Genomic DNA, 18,426 nt, shown 5'->3' with positions numbered 1-18,426 from the left:
AGCCCCATCCAACCTGGCCTTGGACACCTCCAGGGATGGGGCAGCCACCCCTGCTCTGGGCAACCTGGGCCAGGGCCTCCCCACCCTCACAGCAAAACATTTCTCCCTAAAATCTCATCTCAATCTCCCCTCTTTCAGCTTAAAACCGTTCCTCCTCATCCCGTCCCTGCCCTCCCTGATCAAGACCCCCTCCCCAGCTTTCCTGGAGCCCCTTTCAGCTCTAGAAGCTGCTCTAAGGTCTCCCTGGAGCCTTCTCTTCTCCAGGCTGAACAACCCCAACCCTCTCAGCCTGTCCTCATACGGGAGGTGCTCCAGCCCTCCAATCGTCTCCGTGGCCTCCTCTGGCTTCACTCCAATAGATCCCTGCCAGATATTTGGGGAAACCAGTTCACCCGAAGCCTCGGGAAGGCTAATCCTAAACTCTTTGAACCATTCCGTAGGAAAACCCACAGCTGGTCACTCCTAGCGAGCGCATCGGGAGAGCATCCAATGGGACCTCAGAGCAGCAGAGAGCGATATCGTGGTCCTGGGCACCGGTTGCCCCCAAGAAGCTTTGTTTCCTGGGAAAAACACTTGGCTACAAACCATGGGCTGAGCTCTTGCTCAGCATGGATGCGGCTTGAGGACTGCACAGACAAGCACGAGCTTGGACCCCTCGTGCCTGCAGCCCTGGGGGAGCTCGGAGCACGGCTCGGCTGGATTACGTTATGCCTTGGCTTTCGGAAAGATTGGGCTTTCTGCCCACTATCAGGGGTGGAACAGGGACAGCGTCGTGCCAAGCCTGCCCCAGGCAGGTTACGGTCACACCGGGGTGACCGGGGAGTTGCCACCCTTATCTCGTTACCATCCGTGAACCCGGCTGCCGAGCTTAACCTCAGCCACCGCCTGATTAAGGACCGCGGCAGCTCCCGGGCTTGGGCGCTGCGATGCATCCTGAGGAGCCAAACCAGGGAGGAGAATCCCATCTCCATCACGGGTTTGGGGAACCCCCATGTTTGCTGAACCCCCATGTTCAGCCCTAGCTGGGAGACGGCTCGTGGCTTACGCTGGTTCAAGGCAGAAATGGCTTTTATAAAGTCAAAAGCGGCATGAGGTTCGTTCCTAAAGTGCCTTGATCCTATTTGAGAACTGGGGGAGGCACCGTGGGGCCGGCCACGCATCCTCCCAGCCCCTCTGCCCCTGCAGATGCTGGCTGATGGTTTTTTCTTTACAGGGAGCAGCCTCCAACCTATCTCGCAGCTCACACACGGCGTTAATCCTCAGCACAAATGCTTTGGGGTCAGCGAGAGGCTTCAGGCACCGCTCCTGCAGCTCCTCTGAGATCTCCCCATCATACAGCTTCCAGGTCTCAGCTTTCAAAACCGACACCGAGTTATTTATCCCAACACGAAGCAGAAACCTTAAGAGAACCAGAACCAAATGAGCTCGCCCTGCAGTCCCAGCATTAGGAGCTCCTTGTGTGCAGCCCTTGTCTTCCCTAGAACTGGATGATCTTTGAGGTCCCTTCCAACCCAAACTATTATAGAATTCTATTCCGCGATTCCCAAAATCTCTCTAACCCTCCGATCCAGTGGGAGGTGTCCCTGCCCATGGCAGGGGGTGGAACTGGATGGGCTTTGAGGTCCCTTCCAACCCAACCCAAACCATTCCATGGTTCTACAATCTGATCCTAAAAGATTTCATTCTTTCTCCAGTAACTCCCCTGGAAAGGTGTTTCCCAGCCCAGCCCCATTCCCGAGGTCCCCATGGCAATTCCAGGGGATGGACCCATCAGACAAAGGAGAAGGAGCTGGTGCAGCCCCCAGGGTAAATAACACTCTTGGAGGCCTTAGTAGGACCTTCAGGCAAGAATCCTGAGCAGCTCCAGGCTCTCTCCTGCCAGGTAAATAAATCAGCTTTTATTGCTTTCCACAAGAGAATGTTTTCCCTCTGTTTCATTATATCTTAATCCAATGGAAATTCAAAGGGGAAATACCATCAGGCCTTTTTGTTTTCATTTGGTTTAAAATCCTTTTAAAACCTCTTTGTTCACAACCACCGGGGTTAGGAAGGAAGAGCACAGCAAGCAGGCACCGACAGAAGTTTTCTTCTCAAACCCACCTGCGTTCGGTGCTCCTACAGATGGTCCCACAGAGGCTCCCACTGCATCAGGCACCTCCAGCTCTGCTCCGTGCACCGTGTCCTTCCTTTAGCAGGGACAGAGGGATAAGGAAGCCACCGATCTCCAGTAGGACCATCCTGAATGAGTGGGGAAATGGATTTGTGTCAGGATTGAGCACAGAGAAGATATAGAGAAGCTCAGTAGATATTTTTTTCTTGGAAGGGACCTCAAAGCCCATCCAGTTCCACCCCTTGCCATGGGCAGGGACACCTCCCACTGGATCAGGGGCTCCAAGCCCCATCCAACCTGGCCTTGAACCCCTCCAGGGATGGGGCAGCCACCCCTGCTCTGGGCAACCTGGGGTTCCCCACCCTCTCAGGAAAACATTTCTCCCCAAGATCTCATCTCGATTTCCCCTCTTGCAGCTGAAAACCATTCCCCCTCATCCTGTCCCTGCCCTCTCTGATCAGGAGCCCCTTCCCAGTTTTCCTTGAGCCTCTTTCAGCACTGGAAGCTGCTCTAAGTTCTCCCTGGAGCCTTCTCTTCTCCAGGCTGGACAACCCCAGCTCTCTCAGCCTGTCCTCCTACAGGAGATGCTCCAGCCCTCAGATCATCTCCGTTGCACTCACTCCAACAGCTCCACGTCCTTCTTGTGTTGAGAACTCCAGAGCTGGACACAGAGCTCCAGGTGGGTCTCACCAGAGCAGAGGAGCAGAATCCCCTCCCTCACCTGCTGGTCCCACTGCTTTCGAATCATAGAATAACCGGTTTGGAAGAGACCCGTCGGATCATCGAGTCCAACCATTCCTTAGATGCATTTGCAAAAACCCACCCCAGCACACCAGCTGCTTCTGGAGACACGTGGCTTCTGGCAATTCCAGGGCTACCAGGTCACCCTCGGGTGTGAGACGCTGGTTTGGTCAGAAGGATTTCACCTGCCAACACGCCAGGACCAGCCTGGCTCCGCGGTCCCCACCAAGCAGCCACCAGCGGCCACCTCCTCCTCCTCCTCCACCCAGGCAGCACCAAGCCTTCGCTTCGAGCCACGGTGGGACCACGCAGAGAACAAAAGGCAGAGGGAAGAAAACACGCGGAAAAGGGCTGTGCCGGGTGAGGAATGGCTTAGTTGTGGTCAGGGAGGACTTCTGGCCCCAGCTGCTGCTTGACACTCAGCTCCCAGCCCATCGTAGGTGACCTGCCCTGCTGGGGAAGGCAAACGAAGGCTGAGGAAGTTTCCCGCGTGGAGCCCTCGTGGGTCAGACGTTAGGAATGCCACAAAACCGGGCGTTTCTGCACAGAAAGGGATGGTTATTGCACTTGCTTCATATTTACCCGTCCCGCCCTGATGCTCGCTCCAGAGCGAGGTGGCAGAGCACCTTGAGGCCACCACAGAGGGATGGGTGGGATGGACTTGGCAGGGGACACAGCCAAGGGACCCACTCAGGGTGGTGGTTGCCCCCGGCAGCGTTTCTGGCTGCGCTGCTGTACGCTTCTGGCACCATCTCCTGGACAAAAGCTTCCCCAGAAACCAGACCAGAAATTCAGTCGCAGAGAGAGTCGGCCGGGAGCTTCCACCAGACCCAACCTGATGCTCCACTGAGGTGTATGATGTGTCCCCCTCCTGAGTGTTAAAACACAACAAACTGCAGCCTGCGCCCTCTATCATGGAATGGTTTGGGTTGGAAGGGACCTTCAGGCTCACCTCCTTCCTCCTGCTTCCTCCATGTGGTGCCCATCTAACCACGCCGGGGACACGATGGCCACCGCACCCCTGGGCTTTGCAGCACCAAGGTAGACAGGAGCACGCTGCTCCCTCTTTGCTTTCCCACCTCAAGCCCAGAAACCACTAATCAACCCAAATGAAAGAGCCGCTAAGCAAAAAAAATAACCTAATTGCTTTGTATTCTTTATAGTCTGGTTGGAACCTGCCTGTCATTGGAGAGATGGTGGCAGCGGACGCCGCTGCCGGGAGCTGCTCCGTGGATCCTACCTGGCTGGTAACTCTGGAGCCCAGACACCCAGACTGCAAGTAGATGTTTAACAGGCTTTTATCACCAATCTGAGTAACACATTTACCACCAGGCACAGCGACCCACGGCTCCTACAGCCACGCCGGCAACTCCAACGCTAAGTATGGCTCGTTACCATAGGTCCCACCAGCCGGCATGAGAGAAGGTGCCAGCAAAACATCCCTCCAGCTCTAGAAGTGAAACCTTTCTAACCTGCTCCTGCTTCCACTTTGCCAGAAGCCTTTGTTTAACCTCAGACCTGACCTAAATTATCACAGCAAGCTGAAACAGCAAACCTAAAACAAGAAGGACTGGAACAGGTCGCCCAGAGCAGTGGTGGCTGCCCCATCCCTGGAGGGGTTCAAGGCCAGGTTGGATGGGGCTTGGAGCCCCTGATCCAGTGGGAGGTGTCCCTGCCCTTCGCAGGGGTGGGACTGGATGGGCTTTGAGGTCCCTTTCAACCCAAATCATTCCATGATTCTAGGATTAGCCTGGTGCATGAGAAGGAAAGGAGGGAAGGTGCTGAATCCAAATGTCTCCAACGAGTCTTTGTTTCTTCTCAGCACAAAGTCCCTGCAAGAGACCTGGGCTGTATCCCAGCCGCTCGCAGCTCTTTGCATGCAAAAGGGCTGCAGTCGGAGGCTGTTTTCGGTTCCTGGTGAGGTGCCCAGTCTCTCAGTACAGGGAAGGAAGCCAGCCGGCATTTCCCACAGGGCAAGGAGCAGCTCATGGCAGGTGTCACACAGCAGTGAAGGAGGAAGAGATGCTCCAGAGCCACATTAAACACGCTGCTTCCATTACACGAACCCCCACAGCCATTTTCCACGCAGGACTTATTTGCCCTGCTCCACACACAGTTTTTGTCGCAGCTTGATTCCCTAAAGACAGGATTTCAGATTTAGTGCCATCCAGAGCTGCTCAGGCTGCATCCATGACACTCACAGACTGGTTTAGGCTGGAAGGGACCTCAAAGCCCATCCATTCCACCCCTGCCATGGGCAGGGACACCTCCCACTGGACCTGGGGCTCCAAGCCCCATCCAACCTGGCCTTGAACACCTCCAGGGATGGGGCAGCCACCACCAGCAGGAATGTCTCCTCAGCAGCTCTGTGACACCAGGAGTCAGGTAGCACAAACCAGGTTTGTCCCTGTGCTGAGACTCCTTTCCCACAGCCGCTTCAGAGCCTTCAATCCAACCCACCGGAGCCAGATACCCCAAAGGACACAACCCTAAGCAGGGCTTTTGTTGGATTATTCTTTTTTTTCAGGAAGCAACACACCCCGTGCTTGCAAGAGGGAGAATGGAGAAGACAGCTCACGTGCCCAGCAAAACGCCGCATCCTGAAAACAACAGACAGCACGGAAAGCCGGGAATATCCAACGTGCTCCTACAGCTGGGGCAGCTACAAAGCCTCCAGTGTTTTATCGCTAACAGTCTTATCGCCAGCATTAGCAGGAAGGCAGATGGATGCAGGAGGGCAGATGGAAGCTTCCTGCTAATGAGCTCTAATACTTTATACCCTCACGACTAATGGGCAGCTTTTACAAGGCTTCATTTCCCCCCTCACCATCACACACACACACTGGGATTATATCCAAGTTTCAGCCCGGCAGGTTGAGGCTAGGAAGCAGCAAACTCTCCCGGGAACTGCAGTCACTTCATGACTCGATGTCACTGCCTTTTCCTGCCCCTGCCAGGTTCAGAAGGAACTGGCTCTTGTGGGATTAAACCAGCTCCGCAGCAGCACTGCTTTGCACGTGGCATTTTAGTGGATGCAAGGAGTAGCGACTACAAAAATAGCAGCTTATTTTACTCCCCACGTGCTCTGCTGACAAACAAGTTAGGTCCCGGGGAGAAGATGCAGCTCTAACACAGATAAATTGTCAGCTAAACTCCGACTGCAGATCTCAGTGCTGATAGAACAACGCAATCCCAGCAGGATCTCTACATTCCAGATGGCATCTGGATGCACTGCCAGACACGCAGTAGCTTTCCTTTAGTGAACTATAATTCTTGAAGCTATCGCAGAGAACGAAGAGAAATCACAACGATTATTTTTAAAGCAGATTTCAGAGCCAGCAGAGCAGGGGAATTCGACTTTTGATGACAACTGCGGTTCACAATTGCGTTTGTTGTGTGAAGCTTTGCTCAATTTCAAACCGAGTATGACAGGGAGTGCAGAAAATGTTTTTCCTTGTGTAATCCAGCAGTTTTCTCCCTGTGACACAGGAATAAATACCGCACGGTGGTGGTTTAGGGACACCTGGATGCGATGCAAGCACAGGGTGAAACAGCTTGTGCTGTACGAGAGGAGCAAACAGCATACAGTACCACCCCAGTCCTGAGCTCTACCAACCAGTCTCCTTCAAGGCATGAACTAAACAACAAATAATGCAACACACTCTCCCCAAAACATCACTCCATGAACAGCGTAATGGACCCGTGACCCTTGAACTCATTCCAGAGATTCCTATGCCATGACCACGTCACACATGAGACACTCATCATCATCGCTATCATTGGTATCTAAGGAAGAGGTTAATCAGCAGGGTTTCACCTGAGGCCAAAATCCTCTTGGCCAGGCTGGCTTCATTCCACAGGGAGCTCCTAGGAACTGCTGGAAAAGCAGATTTGTGCCTGCAAATCACTCCAAGCACCTTCACCCTGTAACACTGGGATACAAAGCTCATCTTGTTGCTATCCTCCAGCAGCAGCACGGTGCTTCCAGACCCCTCTTTCCGACTCAGCCCCAGCCAAGGGGCACAAAACCCCAGGGAACGTTTCCAATATCATGGTATTCCTTAGTCTAAAAAGCAGAGAGTGATAAACACAGCTTTACACAACAAAAAAATTCTTCATTAAATAAAATTATGCTGGGTAATGCTGAGTAGGATTAAGTGTCTCTGGGCACTGCCACCTCTCCTGGATTCTGAGCTCCTTACTCATTTTACTCTGACTCATTAGAACATAAACAAGGGAATAACTCACGCACTGTATCACAGGGCAACGCTACCTGGCAGAACATAGGGAAGCACTCCAGCCCATCTCAAATTGACAATCGATCTGATGTTCGATGCCCCATCCCTGGAGGGGTTCAAGGCCTGGTTGGATGGAGCTTTGATCACTCTGATCCAGTGGAAGGTGTCCCAGCCCATTGCAAGGGGTTGGAACTAGATGGCCTTTGAGGTCCCTTCTGACCCACATCATTCCATGATTCTTAAAAGGAAACTCCTCAAATTTGTTTCAGTGTAAAGCCTGAAAATACTTACCCTCACCCTGAAATCCCTTCACACGCCCCCCGCCCCCAGTTTTGATATTTAAAGTTATGCTGACCCATGTAGAGAAAATTGAACTCAAATCTCAACACTTCAAGAAATATTCAAAGAAGCTTCAATGAGAGCAACAGAACGTTAACAGCCCCGCTCACACCAAGCCAACACTGAATCAGAACACTTGCACGCTCTGTTTAATTCAAGAGCTTCATCAGGACAAGAACTCCTCACACTCACTGGTTTGAAAGGGAATTCACAGGGATGCCTGCCTCTCAATTACCGTAACTGCCTCCTAAACACCAAATGGGATAAAAATACGTTTAATATTCTCATAAAGCTCAGTGCAAGCGCATAAATCGCCCTTTGGCAGTTACCTGATGCCTCCCCTAAGTTCTTCCAAAGAAAACCAAGCTGGCATTATCTTGCAAATATCTTTATTACAATTTACAGATTAGTTCTGAATAGTTTTATTATGTACAGAAATATAACTTTAGATATAAAAACCCAACAAATGCGACACAAATCAATTAAAATCTGTATAAAGCCAATGTTGAAGGTTTTCTAACTTCCTCTAAATTATACAAAAATAAAATCTCATCATTACAGTTTTGATTTAAAGTTCGGCAAGTGTCATTTCTGCTGCCTCACTCAAAGCACTTAACACACGTACACACCATTTTAAGGTATGTTATAGGGAGAATAGCGACAGCCGAGCTTAGCTTGCTTTTAGATGACATTTATGGTGAATTTAGTGTCTGTTTCCTATCACCTCACAGTTTGGAAACAAGAGGGTTGAGGGGAGGAAGAGCTTACCCAAGTAGGTATGTTTGGTGACAATCAGCAGTGTTAGAACAGAGGGCTTGATACGCTGCAGGCTGGAAAAACCGGATTTTTCTCAAACATCAGAAGCACTTTGGAAATAGTTTTTAATCTTGTTCACACCCAATTTGTCAACTCTGTTGGTTTCCAGCCGTAGCCTTTTCCAAGCCTCTGCAAACAGCAGAACAGTATCTGCAGGTGTTCGTTCACACCACTCTAAAGCTCCTCAGAAGCACCAGTAAACCAAGTGAGTTGTCCGGAGTAACAGAAGCACCAACAAGTTCTCCAAGATCGAGGAAACTAGGAGTCACAGAGAAATGACTATGGTATGTTTTACCAAGAGCAATGAACAGCATTTTTACTTATCAGTCCCACTTATGGCCCAAGTCATCAAATTTCTACTGTAATTTACCACCCTACATGCTTTTTCCTAAACTAAAACCAAACACCAGGCATTATTTATGTTACAGGGAATGAACTCCTAAAAATTAAAAGTCATTTCACAAGATTTGGAAGCACGATTAGAATTACGATTTCACAACTAAAACCATCTTGGGTAGGAAAGGAGAATCTAATTTTTTTTTAATACCATAGGGATGAAAAACAACTTTGCTGCATCGCTTCTAAGCAGCCGGTCTGTAAGGCTGCTGGAATTCGGGTTGCATTTTACACTTACAGAACAACTCTTCTGTAGTTCAGTTAACCCTCTGAACCTTGCAGCTGTAACACTTCTAACTTGCAGCAGAGAAAGGGAATTTAAACTCAAAGAACACACTTCATGCAATAAGAATAAAGTGTAAACCCCAAAACGCTGATATTTTTGAGCCAGAATTAGAACAAACGGCCAAAAAGACAGCATGGTAAATCAGAAAATTCTGTAGAGCTCTGTAAAGCTCTTCTGTATCTGTTTCTTTTGAATTAAAAATTGAAGTCAATGAGATGACAATTCTGAAGTGCTTTTAGGTCTCTCCCTTAAAAAAGCAAAATAATTCTAGTCAGATAAATGAATCAAGTAGCAAATAATTTATTCATGCAACTTCGTGCGAAAAGAGTTGAATTCTTTGATGTTTGGTGTTTACTCCATTGCATGACCTCATACCTGCTTGGGTAACAGCCAGACACCAGCCTTCGGGTCCAAACACACATCCAACCGGTGCTGCTGTTTTATTTTTGACTGAAACAACAATTAAACATTTCTAGTTAGGAACATAAATAAGGAGCATTTTCCTTCCAGGGAGAACCTGAACTTTCAGAACCCAAACATGAAATGTTTTGGTTTTTCGTACCAGGCAAACAAAAGTGCAGATGCATAGAGGTATTAATACTGGGTTTTGGTAAAGAACACAGCGATTTGTAGCCTTGGATTTCCATAAGCCAAAGGTAATTCCCCTTTTAAGTACCAGAACGAGTGTTTTGGATACAAGGAGTATGAAGAACCCTCCACGTCAAACCATCTTCAGAAAGCAGAATCACTCTTAGGGTAACTTTGCCATAATTAACTAATGAACTAGGGCCTGGTTCCCTGTGCGAGGCTACCAAATTCAAACTATCAGTCAGGGCCTTGATATTATTGGTTAGGATGAGGGCTTTCATTGCCCTGAAAGCAAAGAAGTTTGGTGCACAAGCAGCCTTTGGAACACTACTGGGTAAAGGTATCATTTAAATAGAGCGAAACCAAAAGGCTTCTGGTGCACCAGGGCTCCCCTGCATCCCCAGTGTGCTGGACTGCGATATTAACTTATCAAAGTGCTACAGAAACACTCAAACAAGAGATTACATGCAAAACTGGGATATTAAAAGGAAGGAACAACCTATCTGCTTTGCACAGTGAAGTTAACGTCCTTAGCTAACAAAATTTGAGACTCTTGTACAAGTTAGAGAAAATGGAGAACCACAAGGAAGTAGCACAAACATTCAGAAACTTTAAATCAAAACTGCAATAACTGGGGCCTGAGACCCATAAATATTTCCTTCAAAATAGGTTTTGCTTTTTTCAAAGTGCAAAAATCCAACTTAATAGTCACCACTTCTCAACATACGGCAGACAAGGCATTTTTGGAATGGATTTAACCTAAAGCAGTCCATTTCGAAAGTGTTAAAGGAATGCAGTTACACCACCCTTACCCTTGAGGACGCTCAAAGGGTTTTGTCTGGCTAAACGGGACACACAGGATTATTCGTTGGCTGAATATCAACCTGGGGAAAAAAAAAAATCCCACTTTTCTCCCCACATGCAGCTGCCACTTCTTTTTTTTTTTTTTTGAAGGCGTTTATGAGTGCTTAGGGTCACACAACTACCAGCTATTTTAAGGTGCTAGAAAGGATCAACCCGCTTGTTGTGGGTTTCTTGAAGTCTATTAAATACTCTTTGTCTATGTTCTGGTGTGAAGCAATATCCTATGGCTTCTTCTGTTTCTTGGATACGTTTCTGGAACCTGCAGCCATCTCGTGCCAGCTCTTCCCAGGGTCCTTTCCGATCCTCCTCACTGCTTATGTAATACTCAGTAACTTTTTCAAGGAAGGTGACCTGGAAAAAGAGAAGTCATTTAGTGAAGCACTAGCCACACACTCATGCAAAAGAAGCTTAGTATTGATTTGCACATACGATTTGTTTTGGGTTTTTTTAAAAAGAAGTTATGGATCTGTTGGAGTGGGTCCAGAGGAGGCCACAAAGATGATCTGAGGGCTGGAGCACCTCCTGTACAAAGCCAGGCTGAGAGAGTTGGGATTGTTCAACCTGGAGAAGAGAAGGATCCAGGGAGAACTTAGAGCAGTTTCCAGGACTGAAAGGGGCTCCAGGAAAGCTAGGGAGGGCCTCTGGATCGGGGAGTGCAGGGACAGGATGAGAGGGAATGGTTTTAAGCTGAAAGAGGGGAAATTGAGATGAGATATTGGGAAGAAATGTTTTGCTGTGAGGATAGGGAGGCCCTGGCCCAGGTTGCCTAGAGCAGTGGTGACTGGAGGTGCTCAAGGCCAGGCTGGATGGGGCTTGGAACAATCTGATCCAGTGGGAGGTGTCCCTGCCCATGGCAAGGCAGTCAAACCGGATGACTGCCAACCCAAACTATTCTACAATCTGCTACCAGCTCACGCTAGGCCTCTGCACCACCTCAGCCAGATTGCAATTCACCTCTTGGCTTTAAAAGCCACCACTTGCTGGCATCTCCTTCTACCAAAGCAACGCTCAAACTACTGCAGAATTTCAAAACTGCACCTTAAGAGGCCCCTCGAGGCAGACAGCAGATTCACATTCCCCATTTCAGCACCACGTTACAGCCTGGCACAGAGATCATTCAAGCAGGTCGCTCAGCAGGACAGCCAGGACACTCACTCTGGGCTAGAAATGCGCTGCTGGGCAACACTGCCAATTAGTGAAGCTTACGTAATAAAAAAGGAACAATCATTGTTCTGAAGAGTAAGTAATCACGTGAGCCAGCTCATACTTCATCGCCAGGAAAAGAAATCACACTACGCTATCTAAGGAAGCAACTCTCATCACTACGTGAATGGAACAAACCCGTCTACTCAGAGCTGAAACGAAGTCAAAGTCACAGCACTTTAAAATACCTCTGGAAACTTCCTGCTATTTTTAAGAACTATAAAGCTATTTTAAGAAAACAAACTCACAGGCTCAGGACCTCAACTTGACAGTATTTAGACTCTTTCCATGCTAAGAATTTTTAAGTTTTTCAGTTATCGAGCGCTAAGCAAAAGCTGGACTATTTCAGGCTCCTACCAAATTACATATTGCTTTTCATTTAGCTGCACAAAAGGCACAAACCTGAAGGACAAACTAACTGGCTGTCAGCATCCACTAGTTCTCAGAGTAGGGCCGATTCCTGAAAACAAGATAAATGCTGTTCCTACAAGTGACTCCACTGAATCTGCCGCAGGACAGCTGCTTCTGGAAGCTCAGGAATTAACTTAGGGAGGTGTGAAACACTTGCTGCTGCATCCCTACCTTTTATTAATGCAGGACCCTAGTTTCACAACCCATTCGTGCTAAAATATGGAGGGGTGTAAAGTGAGCTTGCTTTTTGTGTAAAGCCATCTCTCAGCTTTCGCAGGGAACATGAAGGCAATGGTTATGGAAAGGGTGACCTTCAGGAATAAACACCAGCTGAGGACACACTGCCACAACAGACTGAGCTAATGGCAACCTCCAGAAGTCATCAATCCCAAATCACTGCTGCGCCTCCCGTGAAAACAGGATCCCACACATCCCTGCACAGAGAAACAAAACACTCCTAGGTTTTATAATTTTACAGGCACAAATATTGCTGCTGTACAATTGCAGGGTGCCAGAGAGGAAACAGCCTTCAGCAGGATGAAGAACCTGCAGATTTCCTGGGAGGACCTCGGTCACCGCTCAGCACTGGCTGTTTTGCACAGACCTAATTAAGTACCTGCTGCTTCCCAGCACACGGAGTTGTTACATCAGCCTAGCCCACTGGGAATTCCCACCTTACATCCTTTTTACATCAGTCTGAGCCACCCTCGGGCACAATTATTGGATTTTGTAACGTCATGCTAAATATTGCATCCACATCATCGTTCTTTCACCATCCACAGAGCCAAACAATAAATGAGTCAAAAAAATTACTACTGTTCAGTCTACACCCCTGACACATAACAAGATTTTAGGTCACAGCGGTGTGACCTTACGGTAGGGCTCAGTGCCACCATGCAGCACCTCAGAGATGCACCTTCAAGGTCCCTTCAAATCCAAACCATTCTATAATTCTGTGATTCTATGAAACTGTCTGAGTATTCTCCTTTACATTAAAATACAAGAGTTCATCCCATGTGAACCATTAAGTTTCTGAAGACAACACACTCTAGCAACACCAGGTATAAGATAATGTCCAAACCAGGCTCTAAATTAAAGGAGCAAACACATCGCTCTAAAAGCACCAAAGCGAGCATTACACAAGTTTTCTGTTTTGATAATTTGTCACATTAGTGTATTACCCCAGGACTTTTAAGCTGAAAAAGGAGAGGTTTAGACTAGATCTTAGGGAGAAATGTTTTGCTGTGAGGGTGGGGAGGTCCTGGAACAGGTTGCCCAGAGAAGTGGTGGCTGGAGGGGTTCAAGGCCAGGTTGGATGGGGCTTGGAGCCCCTGATCCAGAGGGAGGTGTCCCTGCCCATGGCAGGGGGTTGGAATTGGATGGGCTTTAAGCTTCCTTCTAATCCAAACCACCCCATGATTCTATGGCTTAGCATCACAATTCCTACAATATTTAAGTACCAGGCAAGACTCGGACATTGTGCCTGAAAATCCATCTGGTACATCATCAAAAAACTTACTGATCATCAAAAAACTTACTGATCATCAAAAAACTTACTGGAGAGTGGATTTGTTTGTCACTATCCTAGCACATTAAAAAGTCTTTTAACACACCAACTCCTCATAAATACAATACACTTCCAATTTGTGCTTTTGAGCCCAGTTCCAGATTACATCCTTCTAATAAACGACTGCTTAAGTCTCTTAAATGGGAGTATTACTGTATTCTATGGTGTGGTTCACTGTAGCACGTGTTAACACACCACAGAAGTTCTTCCTGCTCCAAAAGACAGTTTTAACTCAAACAGATTTGTCTCAAGTCCTAAAATGTTGAAAGTCTTGATTAGGTTACACACAGAAAAAGTCCTAAAATACTTTATCAAGATTATTCACAATCGAAACGGGTGCTTTCCAGAGAAACTTGTCACAGTTTCCAGCTGTTTTTCTGATGACGAAAACTACAACACAAATACGGAACAGAAAGTCCGCCTTAAAAGGAAAATGCAACTTCAGGCTTAGAAATGAAACGTGAAGAAATTATCTGCCCTGTGCCACTCAATTATGAAACCTACCATCACGTGTCAGGGATGAGGCAGACTCATTCCAGTCCAATAATTAGACCGTAAGCTCACGGGGCTGGAATCCTGGCACGAGAGACTTCACCCACCCCTCTTAGCCCAGTGTGGGTTTGCTTTATGGGTTTTTGTTAAGCACCCCCAAAACACAAGCCCGTAGATAAAACTCATACCTTTTTCTGCTTGGTACTGCGACTTTTCGCTCCAGCAGGAATGTCTTGCTGCACAAAGTCCGTGACCCCAGAGCTTTGCGTTTCGAGCTGCACCCGACAGACAGTTACGTGACAGCGCTCAGAAGGGACCGGGCTCAGCTTCTCCGCTCCTTTTAAACCAGGCGTCCCTTTCTTCTCTGCTGTTTGAAAGGCTGCTTTGAAATTCAAAGGGTTATAGGGATCATCTGAGGTACAGAACGAGTTCCAGAGTTTCAAGTTTTCCGCCTCATCCACACTGCTACAGTCCCACTCATCCTCCTCGTCTGAATTAGGATGAGAAGAGCCTGAGGACTCCTCTGCCCAAGAAGAATCTTCCTCCTCTTCCTCCTCTTCTTCCATATCTGACCTATCCTTTCCCGGATCGTTGGAAGATGTCTGAATGGTGGCTGTGAAGTTCTGAGGGTTGTAGGGATCCAAACTGTAGAAGGAATTCCAGAGGTGAAGCCTTTCCCCGTCTTGGCTACCTGTGTCTGAATCCGAGGCGAGCCCTTCACTGTCAAACCCGTCGTCATCATCATCATCATCCCAATCTTCCTCATCATCCACACTCTCTTCCCCGCTGGAAACTCCCCCTATGATATAGTCTATTAATTTATTCGCACAGGCAGGTCTGGACGAAACTGGAAGGCTTTGTTCTGTGTCAGAGTCCTCCGAGTCCTCTCTGGTTTCCCCCTCAGGTGAACCCCTCACTCCTTCCAGCTCCAAGGGGCCACTTCCAGCTTCTCCCCCTGCCTCGCCAAGCTTCGCATCGCGCAGTTCTTCGCTTTCTCTTTGACAAACCCCCTTGTGCTGCTGCTGCTGCTCCTCCTCTAGGCTGTGGTAGCCGTGGTCCTGCTCTGGCACCGCCAGGCTCGCCAGGGGCCACCGCTGAAGGAAAGCCAAGCGCTTACTTCGTACAAATTCCACCTCGGGCAGCGCCCCCGGGGCCGGGCAGCCCCTCCAGGGCCCCGCAGGGGGCTCAGCTCGCAGGGGCTGGGGCAGATGCGCCGAACCCACCACGTACAGATCCCCTCTGGGGCTGGGGGAAGCAGCCAGCCGGCTCTTCACCACCGCAGCCCCCCAAAAGCGCTGCGAGGGCTCCGTGCCGCCCCCCGCCTGCTCCCCCCGCGCCCAGCGCAGCGGGGAGGGCGGCTCCGAGAGCAGCAGCAGAGGCGGCGGGGGGGGCTCGGCGGGGCACAGGGCGCTGCTGAGAGCGGGGCCGGGCAGCAGGCGCTGCAGCAGGGCGGGCAGAGGCGACAGGAGCTGCGACACGAGGCGCAGCCACGAGGAAGGCGCGTTCCCCTCAGGCGAAGAGGCGGCGGGGGGCGGGGAGGCCGCGCCGGGCCAGGCCGCGGCCAGGCCCCCCCGCTGGCGGCCGCTCGGCTCCATGCGCGGGCTCGGGGGCTGCTTCAGCGATGCCAGAGGGGGTGCGGAGCGCGGCTCCATCGCGGGGCGGCGGGCTGGATGGCGGCGGGCGGCTCCTCTCGTTCTCTGGGCTCCATTCTTGCTGCGGGCGGCGACGCAAAATGGCGGCGCGGGGGCGAGAGCGGCGCCTCCACCCCCTCCTCCGGCCCGCCGGCCACGCCCCCTCCGCGCGACGTCGGCGCCTTTATTGGCCGGCGCCGCGGCATCGCCCGCTCTGATTGGCGGAGCTGAGGCGTAAGTCCCGCCCTCTCGACGTCGCAGCGCTCATTGGCCAGCGCCGAGGCATCGCCCCTCTCTGATAGGCGGGGCTGGGGCGTAAGTCCCGCCTTTTTGACGTCACAGCGTTCATTGGGCGTCTCCGCGCCGGCGCCGCCGCTCATTGGTCAGCGCTGCGGCCTCGCGAGAGATTCACCACTCTGATAGGCGGAGCCAGGGGGGCAAGCCCCGCCCCCTGACGTCACAGCGCAGGGGACGCGCCTCGCTGACGAGCGGGCTAAGCCCCGCCCCCTCTGGTATATCGCGGTGCTCATTGGACGCCGCGGGGGACTCCCCCCTCTGGTGGGCGGGGCCAAGGCGGAAGCCACGCCCCCTCGCGCCGCGTGGGGATTGCATCAGCCACGGGGGGGGGCGGCGCCCCCTGGCGGAGCGGAGGATCCGGGGGGAGGGGCAGGTGTGGGCAGATGTGCAGGTAGATACGTGGACAGAGGTGCAGGCAGATGTGCAGGCAGATGTGCAGGTAGATACATGGACAGAGGTGCAGGCAGATGTGCAGGTAGATACGTGGACAGGTGCAGGCAGATGTGCAGGTAGATACAGGGACAGAGGTGCAGGCAGATGTGCAGGTAGATACAGAGACAGAGGTGCAGGCAGATGTGCAGGTCGATACATGGACAGAGGTGCAGGCAGATGTGCAGGTAGATACAGAGACAGAGGTGCAGGCAGATGTGCAGGTAGATACATGGACAGAGGTGCAGGCAGATGTGCAGGTAGATACGTGGACAGGTGCAGGCAGATGTGCAGGTAGATACAGGGACAGAGGTGCAGGCAGATGTGCAGGTAGATACAGAGACAGAGGTGCAGGCAGATGTGCAGGTCGATACATGGACAGAGGTGCAGGCAGATGTGCAGGTAGATACAGAGACAGAGGTGCAGGCAGATGTGCAGGTAGATACATGGACAGAGGTGCAGGCAGATGTGCAGGTAGATACGTGGACAGGTGCAGGCAGATGTGCAGGTAGATACAGGGACAGAGGTGCAGGCAGATGTGCAGGTAGATACAGAGACAGAGGTGCAGGCAGATGTGCAGGTAGATACAGGGACAGAGGTGCAGGCAGATGTGCAGGTAGATACAGAGACAGAGGTGCAGGCAGATGTGCAGGTAGATACAAGGAAAGAGGTGCAGGCAGATGTGCAGGTAGATACGTGGACAGAGGTGCAGGCAGATGTGCAGGTAGATACGTGGACAGATGTGCAGGTAGGTACAGGGACAGAGGTGCAGACAGATGTGCAGGTAGATACGTGGACAGAGGTGCAGGCAGATGTGCAGGTAGATACATGGACAGATGTGCAGGTAGGTACAGGGACAGAGGTGCAGACAGATGTGCAGGTAGATACGTGGACAGAGGTGCAGGCAGATGTGCAGGTAGATACGTGGACAGAGGTGCAGGCAGATGTGCAGGTAGATACAGGGACAGGTGCAGGCAGATGTGCAGGTTGATACATGGACAGAGGTGCAGGCAGATGTGCAGGCAGATGTGCAGGCAGATACATGGACAGAGGTGCAGGCAGATGTGCAGGCAGATGTGCAGGTCGATACATGGACAGAGGTTTAGGCAGATGTGCAGGTCGATACATGGACAGATGTGCAGGTAGATACAGGGACAGAGGTGCAGGCAGATGTGCAGGTCGATACATGGACAGAGGTGCAGGCAGATGTGCAGGCAGATACAGGGACAGATGTGTGGACAGATGTGTGGACCGAGGTGCAGATCTGCAGGTACGTGTGTGCATGGAGATGCAGGCAGAGGCGTAGACAGGTGTGGGCAGATGTTACGGGCAGATGCGCAGGTCTATGCGAGGGCAGATGTGCAGGTACATGCAGATGTGCACATACACCTACGGACAGAGATGCAGGGCGGACGTGCAGGGGACACGGGGACAGAGGTGCAGTGGGTAGATGCGCATCCAGCTGTGCATCCAGCTGTGCAGGCAGAGCCCCCCTGCACCACCCTGTGCGTTTCATCGCCTTTATTCCCGCGCCGCCACGTTCCAGGCAGGAGGGTGCCAGCTCCGGCCGCTCGCCGCTCTCCTCCCCGCTGGCTACGATACTTTAAATCTTTTAATATAAAGGTTCAGTTCATTATTCTCGATCCTGAGAAACAATTTTGTCTGTTTACGGAGCTCTCGCTGTAAACAAAGCACCACAGGCACCAAGCCCGCGCCCCGGCACAGGCGTCCCCGGCGCCGGGGTCGGACGGCAGGCGAGGAGCTGGGATGGGAAGGATGCTCAGGGGTCCCTTCCCGTGCTCTTCCCCACCGCTCTCCTTTGGGAGCGAATTCCCAGCGCTGGGAATCACCTGGATCCAGGGAGGCAGCTCCCGCGGCTGGAGAGGGAGCTGGGGCTCTGCAACCCCCATCTCCCCGGCCGCACGCTACTGGAGTATTAAAAAAAAAATTAAAATACAGATATCCCAAAGGAAGAATTTTCCCCCCACCTCCCCTCCCATATCCTCCCTCCCTCCCCA

General features: G+C 51.0%; 1 protein-coding gene across 1 annotated transcript; it reads right to left on the bottom strand.

Moving 5' to 3' along the window:
• Positions 1-7,800: 7,800 nt before the first annotated feature.
• On the bottom strand, positions 7,801-15,883 carry PPP1R15B (protein phosphatase 1 regulatory subunit 15B). Its single transcript, XM_069875596.1, has 2 exons — positions 14,240-15,883; positions 7,801-10,729 (listed from the first exon to the last, which is right to left on the bottom strand). Exons 1-2 carry the CDS (start codon positions 15,701-15,703, stop codon positions 10,517-10,519), a joined length of 1,677 nt encoding a protein of 558 aa, XP_069731697.1. The 5' UTR covers positions 15,704-15,883; the 3' UTR covers positions 7,801-10,516.
• Between the last annotated feature and the right edge of the window lie 2,543 nt (positions 15,884-18,426).

The sequence above is a fragment of the Phaenicophaeus curvirostris genome, chromosome 24, assembly GCF_032191515.1.
Source record: "Phaenicophaeus curvirostris isolate KB17595 chromosome 24, BPBGC_Pcur_1.0, whole genome shotgun sequence".
NCBI classification, from domain to species: Eukaryota; Metazoa; Chordata; class Aves; order Cuculiformes; family Cuculidae; genus Phaenicophaeus; species Phaenicophaeus curvirostris.
This window is presented reverse-complemented; position numbering and strand designations above follow the sequence as displayed.

Bases quoted from the DNA above. Each gene is read 5' to 3' on its own strand.
- PPP1R15B (XM_069875596.1), bottom strand. From the start codon at position 15,703: ATGGAGCCGCGCTCCGCACCCCCTCTGGCATCGCTGAAGCAGCCCCCG. The intron at 10,730-14,239 runs GTATGAGTTTTA...CTCTTTTTCCAG, and splicing joins GCAGTACCAAGCAGAAAAAG to GTCACCTTCCTTGAAAAAGT.